At 43.1% G+C, this 23,748-nt stretch overlaps 1 protein-coding gene and 1 long non-coding RNA gene across 4 annotated transcripts; one reads left to right on the top strand and one right to left on the bottom strand.

Moving 5' to 3' along the window:
• Positions 1–929: 929 nt before the first annotated feature.
• LOC1279313 (proton-coupled amino acid transporter-like protein pathetic) lies at positions 930–21,785 on the bottom strand. Of its 3 annotated transcripts, none has more exons than XM_061656337.1 (4): positions 21,487–21,785; positions 3,100–4,112; positions 2,874–3,030; positions 930–2,808 (listed from the first exon to the last, which is right to left on the bottom strand). In XM_061656337.1, exons 2-4 carry the CDS (start codon positions 4,047–4,049, stop codon positions 2,548–2,550), a joined length of 1,368 nt encoding a protein of 455 aa, XP_061512321.1. In that variant the 5' UTR covers positions 4,050–4,112; positions 21,487–21,785; the 3' UTR covers positions 930–2,547. The 3 variants fall into 3 exon arrangements, with proteins under 3 accessions (XP_061512321.1, XP_319019.4, XP_061512322.1); XM_319019.5 differs by lacking the exon at positions 21,487–21,785 and adding an exon at positions 14,415–15,102; XM_061656338.1 differs by lacking the exon at positions 21,487–21,785 and adding an exon at positions 4,190–4,344.
• Positions 6,654–12,949, top strand: LOC133393064 (uncharacterized). The gene is made up of 4 exons (XR_009765984.1): positions 6,654–6,744; positions 6,840–6,966; positions 12,467–12,710; positions 12,860–12,949. It is a non-coding gene; the product is annotated as an uncharacterized LOC133393064 (long non-coding RNA).
• Positions 21,786–23,748: the final 1,963 nt, after the last annotated feature.

Genomic DNA, 23,748 nt, shown 5'->3' with positions numbered 1-23,748 from the left:
AGAGAGATAGAGAGAGAGAAGAGAGAGAAGAGAAAGAGAGAGAAGAGAGAGAGAGAGAAGAGAGAGAGAGAGAGAGAGAGAGAGAGAGAGAGAGAGGGAGAGAGAATCTGATATATCAATCAATTGATCGAATGCAACAAGTTTAAGTATTCTTTTTGTTATGGTTTATGTTATCAGTTTACGAATTTATGCTTCAAGCTACGTGATTGGGTGCTTCCAATCCCTTCTCCAGGAGTCTGGAAACAACACAATAAAGTAATACGTCCTTTTCATCTTTAATTGCCCGAGCCTGCACCGGTGAGGGTTGCTCAGTCGAGAAATATTCATTCGTTTATGAAAAGACTAACTTTTGGATGGAATATTTCATATAAAAAAAACTCAATTTTATTTAATAATTTATAAAGCTTTGTTTCCCATGCAATAACTACAACTTGAGTACTTTTTTTAAATTATTTTACTGCTATTGCTATGCTGTTATACATAAATTATGTTATACGTTTGAAAACTCGAGCATTTTGTACTCTGCGATCGAGCCCCCTGTACGCTGCGAACGAGTTTCACGAATGCACGTCTAGATGGCGCTAGTTTTTCAAATTCAATTCGTGCACCTGAGCAGGAAATCGAGCAGTTCATGGATGGCGGTAAAAAATGTTGCCACGTCCCTCGCTTATCGCGGTATACTTGTTTCTTCTGCAACCTACTTTTTCGGAGACCGTTGCATTAACAAAGTTTACCATCACCTAATAAAATTAAGTAATTATTTGCGAACAATTCCCGCCGAATGAATATATTTGATTTAATAATTATTTCTTTCGTAAAATGATCGAGAATCAACCAAAAAGCTTCCAATTGAGCATTAGGATGTAATCCTCTGCTCGATTGTAATGATTCACTTCGTACAAAAGCAAAAGGAAATGCAAGGAAATTCATTCATGTCAATCAAACTGTAAAAGTTGATAAATGTATTTATTGAGATAATTATTCTGAAAATATAAACGAAGCACGAGGCCCGGGGTACTTACAACGATCTACTAATACGTCTAGAGCTCTATTCTTTACTTTATGTTACGCTACGTAGTCATGTGCAAAAACTACCGCTTCAACGCACTCTACTATGTATACGACCTGCTGATGAACGGCCAGGCCGTATGCCTTAAGTGGTGGTATGGTTGTTCGGCTGTTTGATATATTCTCTCTTTGATACACGTGATACCATTTTCAATGGAAGACAGTTTTGTGCAGACATGTGTAAGGATAGAACATCGGGGTATGACAAAAAGGAGAATTGTAAAATTTTCTCTCTCAACAATCTTTCAAATGTTTTGTCAAGTGGATGAAGAAGACAAAGTTAAAACAAAAGATGGACCTTAAGCATTCCATTCAATGAGCTGCATCTGTAACAGCATCGGTAGTTATTGGTAGCATGCTACTGCACTAGGATTATAATGGCAATCCGTTCATTTCGAGCATCTAGTCCACTAGGAACATTCCGTCACGCGCGATACGCCCTTAGGGTGTGTAGGATTAAAACAGTAGATAAATATACGCTTCCGACCAGTTCAGAACTGAGCCGGAATGCATTTGCTTACAGTCTAATCGATAACTCAACATCACAAGTTCCTGTGCGTGTAACACTAGCCACATTACACTAGAAAGCTGAAGATTCGTCTGCCACAGGTATGACTCCTCTTCGTTCTGTGTGTTTGTGTGTACATTATCATAAAAACAGCTCTAATGAAGGAATTCTACATAAACGATGTCTGCCCATAGTCATATACTGACTGGAACGAATAATTTCTTCCCACGTATGACGTGGCTACGGGTAATTTTGTGGTGTTGTTGCTAATTGGCCTAACGATTGAACCTACGATTGGGGCATGTTTTTATTCGACTCAGCACGTGTCGCACCCAACAACGTAACATCAGCTTGATTAATTTCCCTACTTCATTCTATGTCGCAGACATGGTTCCCGAATCAGATTCGGACCGAGTTTACACAATCAACAGGGGGGACACTTGGGATAGATGTTGTAGGGATTCGTGTAGGATGTGTAGGGAAAAAAGTAAGGACACTAAACTGGACAATTGCAAGGAACTTGGCATGATGCAGGGACGCTCATATTAAACACATAGAAAAATCAACTCTTAACACAAGGCAACGCACGCGTACGCAGCGCAGGACCTACTAGCGTGAGTAAACGACGACGTCATTGATTCAACGAGATCCTACAATTGATGAAGACGGTAAAGCACACCAGAGAGCGGTCGGCAGTTCGGCTGCCACCCATGCTGCTACGGATCGACGGCTTCTAATGCATCGCGATCACACGCCGATGGTGCACTTTCAGTGCGGAAACTCGGGCTCAAGACGTCTGCAGTCAGCGCCTCACCATGTCTCTCCAAACTCGCCATGCCCCACCCTGTAGTGTGTGCAGTAGTTGGTGGCATCGAGTCGAGAGAGCACGTGTGTTGCACTGCGCTACAATATCCCGCCACGCCTGAGGAGTTCGACGAAGGGACTAAAGGTGCTGGCAGCGGCCGGTCACCTTATACTTCCTCCAGATGCTCCGAGAACTCGATAATACTGACGTAGGTGCCGGTGACGAAGCCGACCACACCGAACAGAATGAGAAACACATTCTTCCACAGGATCCAGTTGAAGCGACCAAAGCCGGGCTTTTCGTAGAACGTTACCAGCTCAATGACGGCCGGGAACATCAATCCCAGCGTGCTAAGGCACACGGCCCCGATGAGCGTGATGAACGGGCCCAAGTTTGGCAGTGCGGCAGCAATTATAACTGTTAGGATCTGTGAGCGAAAAAAAGCGACAATGAATGTATTTGTCTTAGGGTAGAATCGCTACAACAACTTACCACAAGGCCAATGCGAAGTGTGTACTCAGCAGCATTCTGGTGCTCGTTGAAGTTTCCCTTGATGTTTTTCCAAATGATTTCCATGGGTACATAGAACTGCAGCGAGTAGGTAAGGAATATGGCTATCGCAATCATTAACTTCACCATCTGAGCCGGCCTGTTTGGGAGAGACAAACAATATTAATACATCAGTGCCTCAAACGCACATTCACAGCTTAACACTCACACTTCCTCTACGGGGAGATTCAACGTAATGCTGCCCTTGGTTTCATCGCCGTACTTCAAATATCCCAGAAAACCTACTGTAGCGTACAGCATCACCACAACCGACATGCCAGTGTTCAGCACGCCCGGACAGCCGATAAAGTTCTGCGGGTTCTTCATATTGTTTTCCAGCGACATCACTACACCAATACCTTCCAGCGCGAAGATGACGGTACCGAAGAACATGGGCAAATGCTGAACTTCAGCCATAGCCTTCCGTTCCGACAGTGCCGGCAGGTCGGTGACGATGTAGTACAGCGTGATGCCAACACCAGCACCGATCAGCACGTTAGCGATGAACGAGAAGGGCGTCAGATACTTCAGCTTACGGATCAGGTTGATCAAAATCAACGGTGCCAACAGCATCAGGATGTAGATGCGCACATCCCAGTACGAGTGGGTGTAATGGTCCACCACCTGCTTCAGATTGGTCGCCACGAACACGATGTAGATACAGCAGCAACCGACGAGATCGATCACCAGGAACAGGTTGATGATGAACCGGGCCAATCGTGAGTACTTCTTCAGCTGCTCGGGTCCTGCCAGGAACGCAACCTCTGCCACATCCGCAAATCCAAGCGAAGGGAGCTGAGCACGACGGCACAGGATGTGTGAGCAGCGCACCAGGATGTGTATGCAGTAGGTACAGATCGCTCCAATGGCGACGGTAGCAACCAATCCGAACCACAGTCCAGCGTTCACGAAGGCTAAGGGCATCGCAAGAATGCCCGAACCGAGCGAACCCTTCAGCAGATGGACGAGCGTTTCCATGTCCGTTGTCGGGTGGGTCAGCTTCCGGTTCTCGAACGGATTGTACGTTCCCGCCTCCTCGTCATCCTTGATCATGTCCACCAAGGGCAGGGTGGACCCGGCGGCCGTCTGTGCCGGTACATCGTTCAGCTCGGACTTCATGCGGCCGAAGATGTATCCCGTAAGCTCGGACTTGCTGCCTCCGGTAAGCTGAGGACGTATTTGCTAGAAAAGACAAGACAAATAAAACATAAGGTTAGTGAAATGGTATGTGACAAAGATAACTTCACAAAAAGATGTACCTGTGTAAAATTTAGAGCACAATTCCAATACAATACGCATCCAAATTTTTCCAATAATTTTTCCAATATCAGGAGATTTTTATGTAAAGATTTCAAATGATAACAAACAATTTAGACAATTTCCTACTAGCCAAGAGAAGATTACATGTTTGTATGACAGATTTCGCTCATGGTCTACTGGGATGTGAGGCGGCTGTGTGAAAACCATTCATACATTCCGCCATATTGCTTAGCAGAAACAAATCGTAACTGCTACACATTCTAGCAACGATTCACCTCTAGTTTACATCATTTACATCGTCGTCGATCAATGTCGGCCATTAGCCCAGGAAGAAGAATCGCTGACATAAAATCACAAGTTTGTAGCTGTGTATGACCATGAATAATTTTGGCAACAAATGTTCTAGCCTAACCTAATAGACCGAGTTAACCTTCCGATCTATTTTGAATTCGTCCGGCGAAGTTGTTTAACACTCTCAGCAGGGACAATAACTTCTCCGATTGGAGGTAAATGATCTCATTAACATTTTTGCAAGTTGACGGAAGCGTGGCAATTGAGAGATTCTTGGTGCAATCAGGAAAGTACGTAAAAGGGATGGATATCGGATACATTCAACGAACGGCACCAATATTTGACCTCGACCTTCACTATCTGAATCGATTGTCTGTGTCTGTGTCTGTTTGACTACGGCTCGATCGTTCAGAGTGCACTTTCGACATGCATTTGTTCGGCAATGATTGCCGCATGTTTTGGCGGCTAGTCAACGATTACTGCGCGCAAGCGCATCCTCTGCATCAGTACAGTGGGAAGAATTCGTGCAAGCTGTAGTGCGTCGTAGAATCTGGGTCAGACACGTTCCATTCGGGTGCGTACTCCCTGAGATCTTGATCTGACTCTGCTTTTTCCCCCGAGCACGGGGTATAGCAATGTGGTCGGGTAGAGAGCACATGCGCCGAGCTAGAACATGTACTACACGCAACATGAGTGTGCACGTGTCCAATGTCTGATGATCAGCATGCAACGAGCACGTGTTTGTTCGAATTTGCCCGTCGGGCTTGTGGATATGCCAGTCATTGGAGAAAAATTTGGCAACGATCTGCCCCAAATCAACTATCGCCCTCGTTTAACCCGAATCGACTAGCGGAGTTATATGTTCGCCTGCGCTTCGAGAGTTGTGTATGGTTTGAGCAATGTAAACAATGCTAATTCTCCTGTTGAGTGCGATGACTGCTGCTTGTGCAGTACTAAAACACAATCAAGCTTAACTGATGGTAGATTTGGTTTTGAGTTGTTTTTTTTTAATTCTTCTCTCGGGTTCTCTTTCCGCATTGCAAAAGTCAATAAAGCAACGCATAGCGCCTGCGTATGGGTGAGGGTGTTTATTTTTAAAGCGCTGAGCAAAACAAAACCACCAGCTCAGAAGTCTGAAGCTCAACCTCCGAGCGCGACTCTTGGCGCGACGCTTCACACGCACCCAGCGCGTCGCGTGCTTGGGTGAAATGTGATTTTCAGTGAATTCTTCGCCTAGCGGCACCGATCCGGTCCTAGGTTAATTTACCCCCATCAAGGCGAAGGAAGGCTGGTGGCGGCACGATCGACCTGCAGTCGCGTCTCAAGATCCGAAGCAGAGATCTTGACACAAGATTGTGTCAAGTTTAAATTTACAAGTGCCGGGGAGACATTGAAAACCTACCAGCCGGCACGAGTCACACGTGACGTGTCTGGTTGGTTAGTTGGTGAATTGTCAAACTTTTCACGCAGTTATTGCGGCATATCGCGGCTGGGATGTAAAATATACAAAAATCAGTGGTCCAGAAGCAAACATTTGTCAAATCATGGAATTTTATTTCTTTTATAGATCTCCTTGATATTGTAACCGATCATTTTGTAGCTTGAACAATTGTGTATTATGTGAGATTTAAGTTGGTTCGCACATTCTGCCGCTTTTCGCACGCAAGAACAAAGTGTCGTCGATCGTGGCGTTGGAAGCGATCGCTTTTGGTCAACGGTTTGCCTTGCGGTCGCGGTACCGTAACGTACGTAGGAAAGCGCGTTACGCGCTGATGTGTGATCTAAATTTGGAATGTTTTACTACAGCCAGTGGTCGGCCAGTGGTACAGCAGTGGTGAGAACTCCTACGACGCCGCGCTGTCGTGCCGTATAGAAAGATCCGTATTTGCCATGGTGAGTAGGTGCCACAAATATGTGTGCTTTTTTGTTTTTTGTTCCATCTCCTCTCCGCGTTCGGGCAGCTGGAGCACGTATTTTTCAACAAAAAAACATTGAGCATAGCGTCCCGATAGAACCGCTCAAAAATGTGTTTATTCATTGGCATCGCAAAGTCAATCTATAGAGCGAAAGCGACAGCGATGCGTAGTGGGTGAGATTCTTGCGCCTAGTTGTTATTGAATGATCAAATCATTTCCGAGACCGATCGAGATTGGCAATTAATGAAGACGGATTGCCAATTTCGTCGATTAAGGCGCGGGCAAAAAATAGCTCGCAACGACACCGAGGCTACCCCGACAGGAAGCGAATGCTTGGAATGCCAATGGTGAGCTGAAATGAGTCTGTTATTCCTTGCGTCGATGTTATTTTAAGGATGGTTTAATTAATCGTACTATTGTTTTAATTGCATTTTATTTTTAGACTTTTATGATTCAGTTCATTTCTCAGTGATCTGCTTGTTTCCTCTCAGCAATGTCGCCGAGAAAGGAAAGGACATTCTCCGATGCACTTGCACCTACCGGTAGTAGTCAATGGTGAAAGTAAGTAGGTAAGAAAGTAATTTTCCTTGACCGTCTGCGTGGGAAGCAAATAAAAAAAAGTATGACACACAGACCCTCATAGAAGACATACATTTTGAACAACCTCAAGCAAAACGTTCAACACATGCGATTGCTCTCATTTTGCCACTTCTCAGCCGATCCCCTTTCGCTAGCTGCCGGAAGGTGCAAATGCGCTTGTGCAAACTGCACAACACATTGTTGCACCCACTGGAACGCTCATCGCGTTGCAGCTGTCACCATACACGACGATCCGCGGGATCCGTGATCGGTGTGCTTCGGCACAGGCGTGCATTTCCTGCGTTAGAAATGCACACCGTTCGGATAGTTTGGTGTACCCAACCGCAAACCGCACGTTTTACACTGGCGTTGCCTTTTCCCGGACGAACGGAATACTGCTTCACGTAGCAGATATTTTAGCGGAAAACATGCGTCAACCGAAACTGACCAAACAATGGGTCATTTGTAAGCACGTGTAAGCTAATGTATGTGTTATGGATTGTAGTTGCCGTGCTGCCGTAAACAGTAATATTTAGAGCTTGGCTGGTGTTTACAACTCGATTAATGCCATTTCGAAAATCGCTATGATTTTTTCTTCACTTGTTTTGTGGTGAAGCTTATGCCCTTCATCGCCGGTTTAGATTTTACCCAACAACTTAATGACGTGGGATTGAATTTGAAATGAAACCGATTATTCAAAATTGTAACACCAAATCGACACCATTTTAGGTCGGTATGTGTCATCGTTGTGAATGCTTTTAACTGTAGAGAGAGAAGAAAACTACGCTCTTTTTCTTGCCCGAACACTAAAACTCGGTCGTTCTTTGCCAGCCATATTAACAGCGTCAATAATTATCCCTGTAGCTTTACATAAGCATGAAATGCGACCAATTGCTCTAACAACGGCAATTACATTCTCTGAACCAGTTCAAACTGGTAAGCATGGGATAAATATACACTCGGTCTCACCCGACCAGAACCTTTCAGCCATGTGGCCGTGCTTGCCGGGCAGAGATCAGTCAGAGTTTTGCTGTATGCTGTGTGTACTATGTGCAACAAAATGTGCCGTGCTTAACATGTGCACGCTGTTGTTCTGAAGGTGCCATTATCGAAATACTCACTGCGCCATAGTGCATTGGCGGATCGTTAGAAAAACAGTTCAGTAGCACTAATGAACCATCAAATATTCAATAAAAAGACTTAAACCTAAACATGGCCTCATTACACTACCGATAGCGATCAAATAATTAAATTCATTCATGAAATTTTGCCCTTATTGTCAATTGATCCAACCTATACTAGACACCGATCACGCGTCTCCAATTGCGCTCCCTTTCTCATAATTCTACAGCAAGCAAATTCACTTAAGCATGGCGTGAGGTTGCTCACCGTCTCACAGTCAATAAGTACACAACAACAGGACAAAAAAACGCATTTGTAATAAAAACAGTTCAAGCAAGAAATGAAAATCAATATACTCAACACCTCCGGAATGTTATTATTGTGTTTTTAAACCTATCGCGAGTGCCTACTCGGTACTTGGTGCCATGTGATAGGAAGGTTTTTAGCTGCAAAAAAGAAGGTGCTAAGCTCGAAGTTCATATTTCACCGTCCGTGTCGGTCGCACATTTACCGTTCGCAGCTCAGGTTCACCGCTAAGGGTTGCATTGCTAGCATTTTTGTGGCGCGATCGCCTGCGGAAGGAAGCGCACAAAAACGCCCTACGCTCTCTTTCCCGTCTGGTTGCTGCTAGTTGCGATTAATATGTGCATTTTCAAACCAACCTTCCCTTGGGTGGAGCCAGACAACACAAACACATATGTGTGGGGTACCTTTTTATGTCAACTTTACGTTTTAAGTGCATGTTTGGCTGGAGCTTGTCGCTACGTTTCTCGGGCACTGAGAGCTCAAAGAAGCTCTTTTGAGACAGAGAAAAGTTGTTTCCACTGATTTACTGAGCTGATTTTGTTCAACTCAAATAATTGCATATTGCATAAGACGCCCCTTGTCAATCACGGATAAGATCGCCATCGATCGCGTGCGTGATGGAAAAGAACCTTCTAACGGCTGCTTCCTGGAATTGAAATCAATTATCTAATTAAGCTCACGCGTGCGCACACACACACACACACACACACACACACACCGATCGTATTTATCGGCGCTGCTAATTTTCTCCTCTTTCATCGCGTCGACAGCCCAATCGAGTGGCCAATTATTGGTACCCGGAGCCAATAGGTGTAAATTGTGTGCGTGTGTGCGTTCTGCTACCGAGACAGGATACGTCGAGGCGGCGGTAGAAGATGGAGCGACCACTAGGTGAACAGAAAAAATCAACACGAAGGCTAAATTACAGGTGGCCACACACACCCGTATCGCAATATCTGATAACGTGCCCTTCGCCGACCGTCGTCTCGTCGTGCGCATTCCGCGGTTTTCCGCCAGTGGAGCCAGCCGGTTCGAGGCGGCTACTCAGCTCGCACGTGCGGCGTGTAAAGTGGTTAAGCAATCTGGCCCCTCCTTTCCCCACCACTCGGTACAAGATCGCGCGACACCTCGAGTGAGTGGAGATGGCGGATGGCGGTGTAAAGCTAATCTCGTCTAGGAGGAGGCCACCCGGAAGGAGCCCGTTGTCTTTAGTGGGCTTAATTCGGATAATTTCTGCCGTCTTATGAGCAACTGCAATGGCTTTCCGAAGCTCGGAATAGAATTATCGGAGGAAGTGCGTCGCACAAAAGGGTGCACTAGGTGAGAGACGCTTTGAGCTTTGAGCTGAGGGGAGGGCTGTAACATTCTGATATTTCGCCCTATATTACGATTCGGGAGCGGTTTCAATGTCAACCAGGTATCTAATTGAGCTGAAGGGCAGCGTTTTATGTACACAGTTACGGTGGACGCTAGTGGCACCGATATCGGTAGGTGGGTAAGTTAGGTGTGCGTCTGATAAGATATACTCCATTTGGACATGTAAATTGTAGCACATTTAGAACAATGTAAACAGAGACGGAGCAGCTGCTTTTTAAATGGAACCGTGAGGGCACGCTTAAAAGTGGCCCTTTTAGCACCTTTTCCGTTGAGTCACCAACATGAGTTCACTACGTATTTGACTTGATATATGAATACTTTTATAATACATTACAAGAGTTATGAAAAAAATCTGCAATTTCAATATTTTCAATGAACAAAAACTGGTGAAATTATGTGAATTTTCATTGGGTTCTATGTATCTGCTAATGCATGCCAATATAGAAGACTCCGTTAGAACCTTAAATGTGTATAATTTAGTAACTTTTCACTAGAGCAGGGGTCTCCAAACTACGGCCCGCGGGCCATCCTTATTTTAAGTTTTTCCATTTCAGGACAAACATATAGATGAAATAATATAAATGTGTTACAATTGTATACATTCTGTTAGTATTTTCTTATAACAACGTGATTTAACTTTCACGCATAAGCTACACATAACGCCAAAATGGCCCTCAACATCATTATTTGTGAAGGCAATGCGGCCTGTGAAGGGAAAAGTTTGGAGAAGTCCTGCTCTAGATCATTAGTTATGAGCTTTGAATTGATGAATCTAAGAGTATACAGTTCTATTAACTAAATACAACATTCAAATAATGTATCTGACAGTCAAAGATTGTTATCTTCAAAATGTTAATTGATAATAACGGTGCAAAAATTGGTGCCTTAGTGGCAAAGATAGGTAAATTAGAGACAACATCTTGCCACAACGACTGTATTTACTTTTTTATTGATTTATTGATTTATTTATTTTGGTTATTTTAAACTAAGACATGCAGTCCTTACTTCGGCGTTTAATATACAACACATCAACAGCAAAAGCGCGCGTACAAAATGCAAACAATTAAACTCTCCTCTCCTTTACCACAAGTCTTATCCTTCCCCTACATTGACCACCCGGTTCAAAACGGTTCTCCGGCAAAAGTCCGGAGAATATATTCTTTCTCTCGGGCTCTTGAGTTTCCCCTTCGTATGAAATTGGGGAAAAATGTAATGCGCCATACCATGACCTTGCCAAACGGCGGCATGCTTGCGTGATGTGTAGCACGTCTTCTGCTCCTGGAACCCACTCCCCTATCATCAATCGCAATCAAGACGCAATGCCCCCACTCCGTTTGCTGGGACGGACGCAACGCAGGGCAGCGAAGGGCTTGGTTGGTTCTCCTGCTAGCCACAACAGCCTGTCAATTGGGAGCCGTGGACGAGGAGCGGAGAATGCAACCGAAGGAAGGTCGGTTTCTCTTTCAATACAACACATTTCTTTGGACAGCAAGTTGACGTGCAAAGGAAAGTAACGACGCAGTTTGCTGCTTGAAGGGAAAGATAAAATGGAACTGTTTCCGGAGGTGTAGGAGCACCACAACATACATAAAATAAAAACATACATAACCAAGATGTGTCGGTCGGTTCATTCTGGGCGATGGGGTTGGCACAAGACTGATTGCACCCTAGCGGCCTTAGCAATCTCCTGCGGCAATGCCGGCTCTTACCGGGTCTGTGACCAGTGTACAAGCCAAGAGACCCAGTTACTCAATTACTGCCTTTCGATGAATGAAGCGACAAATCGATGCGGACAGTTGCAATTCGTTCGTCGTCCGCCAGCAGTACAGTGTTGTGCGGGCGAACACCCGGCAGCTAGCACGTGCTGCTGTTCAACAACAGCAACAGAAAGGAGCGATAAACAATTTAAACGCCCTGTTACAATTGAACGGCCTGGCGCGAAAATGGCTCCGGCGAAATGTTCCGGCGCACGTGGAGCTGAAGTTGATTGGAGTTTCCCACTCGCAGGGTAAACGCAGGGAGCGTAAAATTAGAAGACCGCAGGGGGAGTTTGACATTTTTCTTGTCACCCACGCGGGGTAGATTCTCCCCCTTTTTCCTCGTATGTGAGCATCGCAGTGCCGCCGGCTAGACAAAGTTGCCGCTGATTACCATTTTCCAGAAAGGACGCCCTCCGGACGCTGCAGGAAATCAGCACAAAACTACTGTATAATTTAATATCTGCCGCCAACGGTTGAGGTTTTTATTTTTTATTGCATCTTTTTGCCATTTCATTGCCCTTTTCACTTGCCTCCCTTGACAGACAGCAACACACTCGAGCGGTTGAATCAACACTAGAACGGGGGACAAGATTTTCTTCCGTGTTGCATCGATCAAATTCCACGCTGTTGCGTGCATGTGCATGTGCATTGCAAAGTAATTAGCGACTTGTGTTTCGCAAAAGCAACGAACCCGACATGTTCAATCCGCTTTATCTCAAAGCCAAAGCAAAAGAAAAAGGATCATGTTCCACTTTTCTGAATTCGTTAACGTGCTTATCTCGTGCCGGTATGTGTGCTGCTGTATGGAGTTAAAAATACGCGACTAACAAATTATTTTGTGTTGCCTTTTTCTACATTTTCCACCGATACCTTTTTTTTCTCTCTCTCTCTCTACACCGATAATTTGCGATCCCGGGCGTGCAAGGTCGTGCGAAGGATTTTGCCTGCCGGTAGCGAAAAATGCGCGGCGTCCGCGTCAGATGGGAGCGCAATAAATACGCATCGGAAAGCTCGACCCGCCGGTGGAAAATGGATGAAAACAGTGGCTGTCCGCTCAAAACAAAGCAAAGATTCCACACCACACCGAAACCGTGCGTCATTCATGCCCAGCCGATCGTCGCGAAAAACAGAATCGGAAGGCCTGTCATGTGGAATTGCTATTTTTAAAGGTAAAGAGCGTTATTTATGTTTACTTCGCAGCGGTGAGACAACGCCTCTTAGAATAGAACAAAGTATATTTGACCAAAAAAAACCGGCGCATGAAACCAATTTGATAATAAATAAGCCATACTGACACCAAACATTGTGTTCCCCACAGGATAATATGCCCATCACCGTCAGCGGAAAACGAATGATGTAACATAATTTTAAGGGACAGTGTATACATCGCGCTAGAATAATACACACGAACCGGCTCGATCTGCACCGGTACGGAACTCGGAAGCAATTTTCATGGCGTTGACATCCGAAATGCCCGGTGCCAAATAAATGCACCAACCGTAACTAACGACCTGTTGCGCTTGCACGGTCGTGGTTGTGGATTAACGAGCCATTTTGAACCAACCTTCACCCTTCCTAGCGGTGCACAGCTGGACGAAGTGGAAGCAGCAGGAAGTGAACACGAGAGACACATACACATGTCATCGCAATTGCGTACCGGGTGTAAATGCAATGTAAACCGCAGCCCACATATCGATGCACCGCACCGAGGGCGACATCAAGCATTCGTCGACGTCCAATTAAACGTCCAGGTGTAGCCCATCTGTGATTCAGGCTCGTTATCATCGACTCGCGCTTATCAGCGTTCCATCAATCGATTCGTGCTCGATAAGGAATGTCAGGGCAACGAGCAAGGCATGTGATGGATACCGACACGGTGCATGCAATCTTATCTACCGCGTGTGACATTTCCTTGCCGGATCTCCCAACCCACTCAAGCAGGCGGAAATGTACAGAAATTCGCCTAATCAATGTGGCAACGCCGGAAGTGCCCTTTCCCTAGTGAGCTGGTGAATCGGTGTTTGTAAGGAAATCGCATAATTTGTGTCAGCTGTGCATTTTTCCATGATTTGCAGTGTCAACAAAAACCATCAAAGCTTAAATTTGCCCACTTCTGATAGTAAACGGTGGATAAGATACGCATCAGCACACAAACACATACGCCACACCGGTACAGGTAATCAGCTTTTATGAGTCAACACACTAACGCCAGCAATGAAAGTTCCCCCGGAAGCTGCTGAAGCTGCTAATTGAATTTCCAAACGACCTTTCGGTACTTTTCCTACAAACTCACCCTGTCTGTCTGGCACAGGGAGTGGCCAAAGTTTCCATTTCCAATATGCCTTCCCCCATGCATATTGGCGCGATCGCGACGGTATAACACTTTTACACCCATGCCGGTCGTAGGTGACATCGTTTCCATCAGGCATTTATGCACACTCAGCCCACAACACAGCACGCTTTCCTGTTGCCTTTTGCTTTACCAAGAAGCGCCCTTGAGAGTGAAGTAGTGCAAACAAATTAAACAAACATGCGACGTGATCGTTGCACCGTTCGTTGCGTACGCAAACGGAGTGCAAAGGGATGGCAACGATCAACCTCCTTCGTTTATGGGTGCTTTGCTTTTCGCACCGCGCTGCTGTAAATTGTAGAACATTCAAACGGTTTTCAAACGGGTGCCCACGATGTGAGGCCGCGTGGTTAAAGCTGTGCACATTCTACGTGAAACTGATATGGCGATCGAGCTCCCTGCGGCACTGCCGACACCACTGTTTACACTTATCAGCCTTTCCTACAGCACACCTGAACTTGCAGCGAACCGCACCGGAAACAAATACACTACTACATTCGATCAACGATTCGCTCCTACTTACGGTATACTCCAGATGCTGCACCCGGCCGGGTGTTTTCTTCTTGTAATTATCCATCGCCTATCCGTGTGCCCGTTCAATGCCGTGCGTGCGTCGATCAGTCCCCGTCCAACAGTCAACCGTCCACAGGGTCTGGCTCTGCCGAGATGCTGAACAACTGTGAGCTGTTCGTGCTGTGCCGTTGTTCAAATCCGCTCGCTGCCGTCCGACGGCGCTAAAAACAGATCGCACAATGATCGTGGCCTTTCAGCGGCACTCGCACTTGCAACTTGTGTCACGGCCTGCTAACTTTCTTCTTTCGACTAATGAACAAATTTTTGCGCCTGTCTCGCTTTCGCGCGTATTTTCGGTACGGTTCCTCCCGGTACGGTTGCGGTAAGGGAACGGTCGGTTCGATGGGAGAACGGGAGGGAAGAAAGGTTTTCTTGCTTTTCCCGCTTTTGGCTGCTGAATTTTTCACAAACGTTATTACAATCTGCGTAACGCTTCACGCCACACGAGAGACCGATCATAGGCGGATTTATTGCTTAATGTTTTGTGGTGCGCGGTTCGCGGATATCCGTCGTTTTTTCTTTTTACGAGGACAAGTGTAGCGGACAGAGAGTGCGTCCGCGTGCGGCGAAGTTTCGCTGTACAATGAGAGGCCCGGCACCGCTAGCAGCCCCTTTAGAGGCGAGCGACCCTTGTGCATGCTACGGGGAGAACAATCCGATGCTCCCCGCGTTTGCGCGGCAGCACCCGCGATGTTCGGTGCGCGTCGTTCGAAAGAGAACGTTGCTCAAACATGGTGAGATGGTGAGTAAAACCATATCCACTAAAAGCGTTTTCGATTTAGTAAAAATGCCTAATGTTTGAATTATTGTTGAAGTACAAATCGTTTGAATTGTAAAACATTTAGTTTACGAGTTGGAGTAAAAATTTGTTCAAGATTTTCTTACAATACTGAAAGCGTTCAACAAGTAAAGAGGAAAAACGCTTCTGGAACATTCGAAAATCATCCCTACTCTTTTCTCAATTTTCTTATTTTGCACATCTTTATCGTTTCCTTTCGGTTTGATGTTTGTTGTGGTTCTCTTTCTACCTAACCATTCGTAAACATGGTTTAAAGTGTGTTGGTTTGTGCTTCGTTTTTGTCGAGTGCATTGTTTATAATTTGTTGTAGTAAACTTTTTCTCTTTTGTAAGATGGATAAGTTTTCAGAAATTTACAGAAATTTACTATGTTAATAATTATAATGTTTGAAAAAGGGCTTCATAATAACATAAATAACATAAAAAACATAAATCAAACCACTAAAATGACTTTAAAAACAATGAACTGCAAAAAACGATAATTGTCTTTTAAAACAAGAGCAAAACATGAAAATTTGGAAAGAAAAAAAATCAAATACGTATAATTATAAATAAACTGCTTCATCAAACAACTCGCACCTCAAACGATCAGATTACGATATACAAACAAGTCTGGTAAGCATGTATTTGATCGTTAGTTAAGAAGAAGAAAAAGAATAAGAAGATGATACACATACAAATAAAACTTTGATCCTATGACAAATACTTTAAACTGCTAGTTCATTTAATGGAAATACGCCCGTAACAAATCACACTATATGATGACACATTATTTGCAAAAATGATAAGATACTATTCCACGACGTCAGCAAACTAGAATAGTGACATAGAAGTAGCGTCTTTTATCTTGCTTAAACATTGCACCATCTACATACACGAAGGCAGTAGTGGGACAAGTAGCAATGAATTATCATCATTTTCGTGAATCATTCGTCTCCTTGATGTATATATTACGTTCGCTGAGAATACATATGCAGTAGTAGAAATTATTGTTTCGCGCAAAGATTGTAATCAGTTTACGCACTAAGCATTCAATGGTTTTGGCAAACGCTCGCTCATTTCAAAAACATAAAAAAGGCTCACATTTCGCCAACCGACCACTCCGCCCTTCCCATTCGAACGGTACGAGTAGTCGGTGCAGTTAGGGGCCGTTTTTTTGCAACGATACGTCAAAGCCGCAGCATAAGCACGAACAACTTATTGTGTGCAGGTCATAATAGCGACGACGAAAGATGTGATCTCCGAGCAGATCGGTGGGCCGCGGCAAAAGGGATGCTAAACTTTAACCCGCGGTCTAGGCCATGTACGAGGGGGCATCACCTGAAGTGAAAGAAAACTCCCGATACCGGCTCAAACCAGTTTTCGTGCCAGTTTCTGTTCCACATTCTTACCTTTCTTAGGTACGTTCGGCAGGTTTCGACGCGAGATCTTCGCGTCAGCGCAAGTCCTTCGTTCCGTCGACGCATGAGGCACGGGTGAGAGGGAGGCACCATGCTCACACCAAAAACCCAACCCCATGCTTACGTTTGCAGTCTTCAGCTTCCCTGTGACTCCGGGCATGGCAACTTTTTTTTGTTGGTTGAGATTCGCGCACTACGGTTCGTGGTGAAGCCTCAGGCCTGGGAACGAAACAGTGGAAAATTCCCAAAACATAGCACCGTTGTGTGCATGTGCCGGGTTGATTATACTCTGCGCCGTGGCCGGAAGGAAGGGGAAACTCTTAGACCTGAAAACGCTAGCTCTTCGATGCATCGACACTTGAGCCATCGGCTTGAGCTTCGTGGCCCACGATGAAAAGGGTTCCCCACTTCCAATCATCCCCGCCAATCACTGAGCCGATCTTTGCGTCACTATATTTGATCAACGTCGCATTTCATCGCACTTTTGAAGATCGTTTGTTCGCTTTCCAGCCGCAGCACCAGCAGCAGGTTCGAAAATCTGCAAATCAGAGCACTGTTTCGGTTCAAGCAAGACGACACTGCCTGCGGTACCAAAGGTCGATGCTGGACCGATGCGTACGGCTTGATTGCCAATCAATTGGCCGCCGGCGAATCGTGGTGCTTCATACTTGGCGTCGGTTTAAGGCGGATGGAAATTGGCTGAGTGGCCGGAGCAGACTCAGATCTGCTGCGACCGGCTAGCCACGACCAATTTGTTCAATTGAGCTGCACCAAGTATTGAAGCGTATCGCGCGTGTACTGTTCACAGACGGCTCTTGCTGAACATTTTTGTTGAATATACTTAATTGAAGTTTTATTTAAGTCAATATTGGAATGTAACAATTTTTTTGTTTTTTTTTCATAAAAAGTTATTTAAAGTATTATAACATAACCTCAAGTTCATACTTATTGCATTTATTTTTTATAATACAATTCCGATCATTATAAGTGCTGCATTATAAATATATTCAATTTCATAGCATTACCTTTGACGACACTTTCATTTTTGTTATGTCCCGCTATGACACTAGCCGTCGTGCACTCTTACCTCAGCATAAATTCATTCATGTTTTTTTTCTACATCGTGAACATGAACTGCTGGCCACGTGCAGGCAAGATCTTGCTGGAGTGCGAGCCAGCGCCTGGTGTCTTTGTCACTCACACCATATCTTTGCATATCTTGAAGCGTTTCCCTCACATGTAAAATGGCGCTTGGTTAGTCGAGAACTTCCAATGCGATGGAAACTTTCCATGACGTCACACGTTCGTCAAAAATGCTGGCACGAAGCGGCGCTCGACGCCACGAAGATCGACGCTAAATGCAGTGCCGGTTGCTTTTGGCCAACGGCTGCTCTGCTACTACCAATACTACTACAGCTACTCGTACTACTATCGTTATACTGCTATACTCTTACGATTATAGTGCCCACCAAAGTGTTGAAGGTCTAGCGCAATGTGTCGTGTAATGCCGTAACGTGACATTAATTCATCTAGTTCGATGCACCTCTGATGAATACGGATAGCGTGAGCGAGAGAGAGCTGGTGAACTAGACACCGAATAGTAGCAAAAGGAGGGTGTGTTAGAAAGAAACTAGGCTTGATGGAAAGGACAATTAACATTCTTAACATTTTTACAATTTATACATTACATTTATCCTCACGTAGTCTCGTTTTCAGAATAGAGATAGAAGCTTTGTATGTATATCAATATAATTTTCCATCTTGAAGTAAAATCTCAAACTATTCGTCACTTTAATAAGTTTGTTTTGGTTTTCTTAAATTTTTAGCAGTTTAAAATGAGGAACACATAATTAACATATTCTTATTAGGTTTTTTAGAAGTTGATGAATGTATGTCTTTAAAAATATATAATAACGATATTAGCAATTTCAAAGTACAGTCTATTCCCGAGTTACGCGGTTTTCTTGATTTAACACATCAAATGTCAAATCAGTGAAATTTGTTTTAAGAATTGTCCAATGCACTATAAATTGCATTTTTGCTGATAAATTTAATCCACTTTAAATCCAAAAATATCGGAATGTTCTGCACGAATCGTATCAAATAAGATTGTAAGATTGTAAATAAATAATATTGTCGGATAAATTATATTTAATTATTCATGATCGTAGACTTAACAACATGCCCATCATGGGTTCAAGCCCCAAATGGACCATGCCGCCATACGTGGAACTATCCTCCTATGGGGGAGAGGGAGTAATCCATAAGTCACTGAAAGCCAACCCCACAACTGGGTACAAGCAGGCCTTTACTGACAACGGTTGTTGAGCCAAAAGAATAAGAAGAATTCATAATCGTATATTATGTATCGTTAGTACCACATAATTAAGCATCAATCTTTCAGTTTCAATTCTGCTTTATATTTAAAATTTTATATTTATTTAATCGGAAAAAATAGAGTCAATTTTTTCGAGCACAAAATTATACAAATGTGTTACTTTCGGCTTGAATGCACGAAGTGAACGTATTCATTTCAAGTATAGTAATTCATTCATTAAGAAACACTGACGACGCACTATGGGAGCAAGCCATTTATTTTAGCGGCATTTTTGCATGCACAAAAACATTTTGACTGTTTATCAAATGCTACCATTCAAATATTTCATTACACTAGAGAAACCCAAAAAAATCTATTTTCTAGAAATAAGAATTCTATTATATTTATTCTATTTGGTTAGAGCGACATAACATAGATTCATCCTTATCCTATAATGATAATGTGCTAAGATTGCTAGAATTAGAATTTTCAAACCATAAACTTGATTGAAAATTAAAATTAGAATATAAACTAAAAGTTTATACAACGCTGTTTGGCATTTCCATTTTATGAATGAAGCATCTACCTAGTTGAACTCCTATCCATATAAAAGCGTTTCACCCCCAGGGAAACATGTAAGAAAATGGTCTGGCACTCAAAGTGTTAAACATTATTATCATACATATACTATTCAGACAAGTCTAGTTAACTAACAAATAGCACGTGCAACATTTTTAGAACAATTACAACATTGACCATTCTAACATAAAGTTTTAAAAAGTTACTATGGTACTGCTTTAATTTGTTATTTTTTATGAAAAGCTGGTATAAGTCTAACAACTACTTGAATTCTTCCATGACTGATTAATAAATACATACATTTATTCATGCTTCAATCCCATTTTCATGTTCATAAATTGATGAATTCACTAATTGTAAAATATTTTTTTTTTTCAACTAAAATAAAAATACCAAAAAAGTAGCGGTAGCACTATGCGCCTGAAGGTATGCAATTCAACATAAATCTTGCAATATATAAATCATCCACGTGAGCAGTGATTCTAACAACACCAAATTTTTGCTCGTAAATCTGGCCTTAGTTTCTGATTAATCACACAACACATTTACAATGAATACAGTTCAATGAGCTGATTTCATTAACACTTTAAGCGCCGCGTCATATGAAATCGCACGACGGCTTTGTTCACCGCTCAGCTCTGTATCTGACGCTCACCAATTCTCTTGATAACGAATGAGGTAGGAAAGAGAGAACGAGAACGACATGTGCTACGCCGTTATCGAAATGAAACAAAAGAGTGATAATAGTCGCACGAACAATTGTCGCTCTCATCGCTCTCTTGTCATGCGCTACGTGCTCACTCGCAAACTGTGACGTCAGGCCGGCGGTCAAAGTGTTAATCATGCGTCGCTACAGCAGATGCTTTACCTGTTTTAAAATAAATTATAAACTTCCAATCTGTATGATTGTTCAGTCAGTCAAAGAAATAATTTTGACAAATCAATTTGTATATCGTTTTCACAAAACTCCTATTCACAACACAACTTAACTTTTACATTGCTGAACATTGCTGAACGACGAAATCTACATTCATATTAAATTTCCAAAATATTATTTAATTAACACAGTAGTAAGTCAATGGAATACGAAGAGTGTTGATGATTTAAAATAAAAAAGACAAAAATTCAAAATGAATATTAAAAACTTCTTTCAAATTCAAAAGTCATTTACGTGGTACTTAGTGTATATATTATTCTGCTTACATAGGAAATGTTACTTAAGCAGATCAATATTAGTTAATGACACTGCCATGTAAACAATTGTAAGGGCTGTTTAACATACTCAAGCGACTGTGAACACTTTGTAACTAATGAATCAACATTATTTTCCAACTGCCTAAAATACATTCTCTATTTTACTTCCTCGCGAGTGTCTCTGAGTAAACAAGCATTATTACTTCACGCAACACTTCACTTGTTACAACTCCACCGTATTTGGTGGTAGGAGCCCAAATTTCATTTCAGTACTTTTCCACTATATTCGGCAATGGCCTACTAACCTTGTCCCGATAACAACCACTCGAGATCCAACAGAGCTCACTTCAAGCTCCTCTTCCTCTACCCGTCGTTAGTGAACATGAGCACGCCATACAGTCTGTTCGCACGCCAGCGATATTCACGAAAGCAACCCGTGGCGACCCAAGGACTAGTTCATGATCGTCGAGATTGATGTGGGTTCTAATACGATTCGCAAGAGGCACAGAAATTCAGCAAAAACAATATGAACGGTGGAGAAATCATTAAAAATACAAAAGATCGAATGATCTTCTATATTTCCAGCTCACTCTTTTCCCTCTAGCACACCATTCACAACCTTCACCGGTGCCTTTGAGCATTGTGCTAATAAAATCGTTTATTCTCGCTGATTTTGGTGATTACCATTAACATTTACATTTTATTCATCGACGTCAATCCGATACGTTACTCACCTTTAGACGATCTGGTGATTGCGACACGACAAAACAACTTAATCTGGGAGCACCTTTCACTGATTCCTAACAAACTTGAGTGAAATCGAAACTTACATATAATACGAATACTGTAAGGTATTTTAATTATTACACTGCGAATTTTTTTCTTAAGTTCTTTTACACTAAACTGGTACGCTTAGCCGTACACTGAAAGGACGAAGCAACGATCAAACCAAGCCAGATTGCACATTCAAATCCGGTGATAAAATGTCTGAAACGGTACGCTGTCGAGGCTCGACTGAGCGACCACTTTTGGGGTCCGTCCGGTGTACGGGTCGCAGCTAGTCCTGTGTTTGTGTGTTCTACCAAGCGGTAGGGGTATAATGGGGGGTTACAATTTATGCGCAACATGCCTTCACTACCACTCCGCTAGCGCACCGGAACACCATGTCCAACTTTCGGCCTGTTCTGTGGGGAGTAAATTCCGGCAACATGAGATCCGATTGTGAGATTGTCATTTGTGTTGACTGTTTGTCAGCGTACTGTTTTGGTGTGCGAGTTTGCAAATCACCTACACCGTGAAATTTGATCACATAGTGCCACTGTTGCCACTAGCGTAGCCGGCGGTATCCTCTCCAGCGCATCTCTATGAACAAAGTGTTCTGTATTGGTGGAACACCATTTCGGTGGTCATAAAATCTCGGTATGCCGATGACCCACCCACCACAAGCACATCCATCTTCACCCTACGCTGCTACCCAGTGGCAGAGTGGATCGTTTTGGACTGCTATTGTTTACTCAAGTGCAAACGGCCTATTGACGTGGGAGCGCACCCGAACCACCGAGGGTACTTGTGTTGGTTTGATCACATTATATACCCCTTCCAGCATGACGGAGATCAAGGCAGCAACGTGTGCGGAAAGACACGATCACATTCGTTGTGTTTTATGAATGAAATCGCATTCTGCCCGCGGAACGGAATGTATCCAGTATCGCGTCGTGCACTTTCACCCCGAGCAATCAATTCCAATCTGGCATAGTTGACATTTATTGCGCCGTTGGTGTGCGCTAAGCTGGCAAATTTCGGGCATAGCTTTTTGTCTATTGAATTAAGCGAAACTCGTCTATTGTGGTGTATGGTGGTTTGCAATGAATTGTATCAAGCCGCTATTCATTAGTAATTGGAATGCCGCTTCCTCTAACCTAGATTTAATTCAATTAGCAAGCTACAATACAGGAATGAATGGGAATGCATTTATAATAATTACATGCAAGGTAACTGCGCATATGATGTAGATAATTTTGGCATAGTTTCCAATGTTTCCTCTTGACAGCGACTGGTTTGATTTTCAGCGCTGATGATAGAAATCAACAATTTATGTTGACTTACAGATACATTAAAATGTTACCTTACATATAATCATATGAATAAGTAACTAAATGAATGATTACACGCATTCGCCCTTATTAAATATAATATATTAAAAATAAAGATCCGTATTTTAATCAATAAAATAAAAGATCAATAAAGATCAATAACCCAAAAGTATATTAATTGTTTTATTTAGCACAGCAATGCCGGGGTTCATTTAAAACACACAGAAAACCCATGACCATGTTTTTAGTAAAATTGTAGTTTTCTTCAAAAAAAAAGGTTAAGAATGGTAATTTAAATGCTAGTTTGTTAAATCTTCCTAGCTAATTATTTTCTGTATGGCCAACCTTTCTGATGTAAAACAAACATTGTATCAAAGTTCAATTTATATTTGCATTTCGCTTCTTGCGCGTCAAAATAAAGTTTTACAGATCGTGGGGCTTGAAATGTAGAGATGTTGATATTGACAACAATTTAGTCACTTCAGGCTTTGATTCAAATTCATTTAATTACTGAATCGTTGATTTCGTTTGGTTAGTCGAAATTGTATTACATATCTATGAGTTCATGTCAAATGTATCATCAGCGGCGGATCTAACGGTAGGCGAACTAGGCGGTAGCCTGGTGCCCCGTCGATTTAGGGGCCCCGTAGATCGATATTCTATAGCAGTGGTCTCCAACCTTTTTAGGATCGCAAACCACTTGTATTTGATAATACATTTGCCGTTGTCCGCATCTAATTGAGAGCATACATTTTAAAGACAGGTTGGAGACCACTGGTCTATAGTATGCAGTATGTATAAAAGTTGACAGAGTAGTAGGTACCCTAAATCCATTCAAATCTTAACCTAATAAAACCACATATTAATATCAATAATAATTTGCTGCCATGTTTATAATTATAA

Source organism: Anopheles gambiae, chromosome 3 (genome assembly GCF_943734735.2).
Source record: "Anopheles gambiae chromosome 3, idAnoGambNW_F1_1, whole genome shotgun sequence".
Classification (NCBI taxonomy): domain Eukaryota; kingdom Metazoa; phylum Arthropoda; class Insecta; order Diptera; family Culicidae; genus Anopheles; species Anopheles gambiae.
This window is presented reverse-complemented; position numbering and strand designations above follow the sequence as displayed.

Excerpts from the sequence above, each read along its gene's own strand:
- LOC1279313 (XM_319019.5), bottom strand. The coding sequence starts at position 14,468 with ATGGATAATTACAAGAAGAAAACACCCGGCCGGGTGCAGCATCTGGAG. Across the intron at positions 4,113-14,414 it reads TGCAGCATCTGGAGTATACC|CAAATACGTCCTCAGCTTAC; the intron begins GTAAGTAGGAGC and ends TGTCTTTTCTAG. Across the intron at positions 3,031-3,099 it reads AATCTCCCCGTAGAGGAAGT|GCCGGCTCAGATGGTGAAGT; the intron begins GTGAGTGTTAAG and ends TCTCCCAAACAG.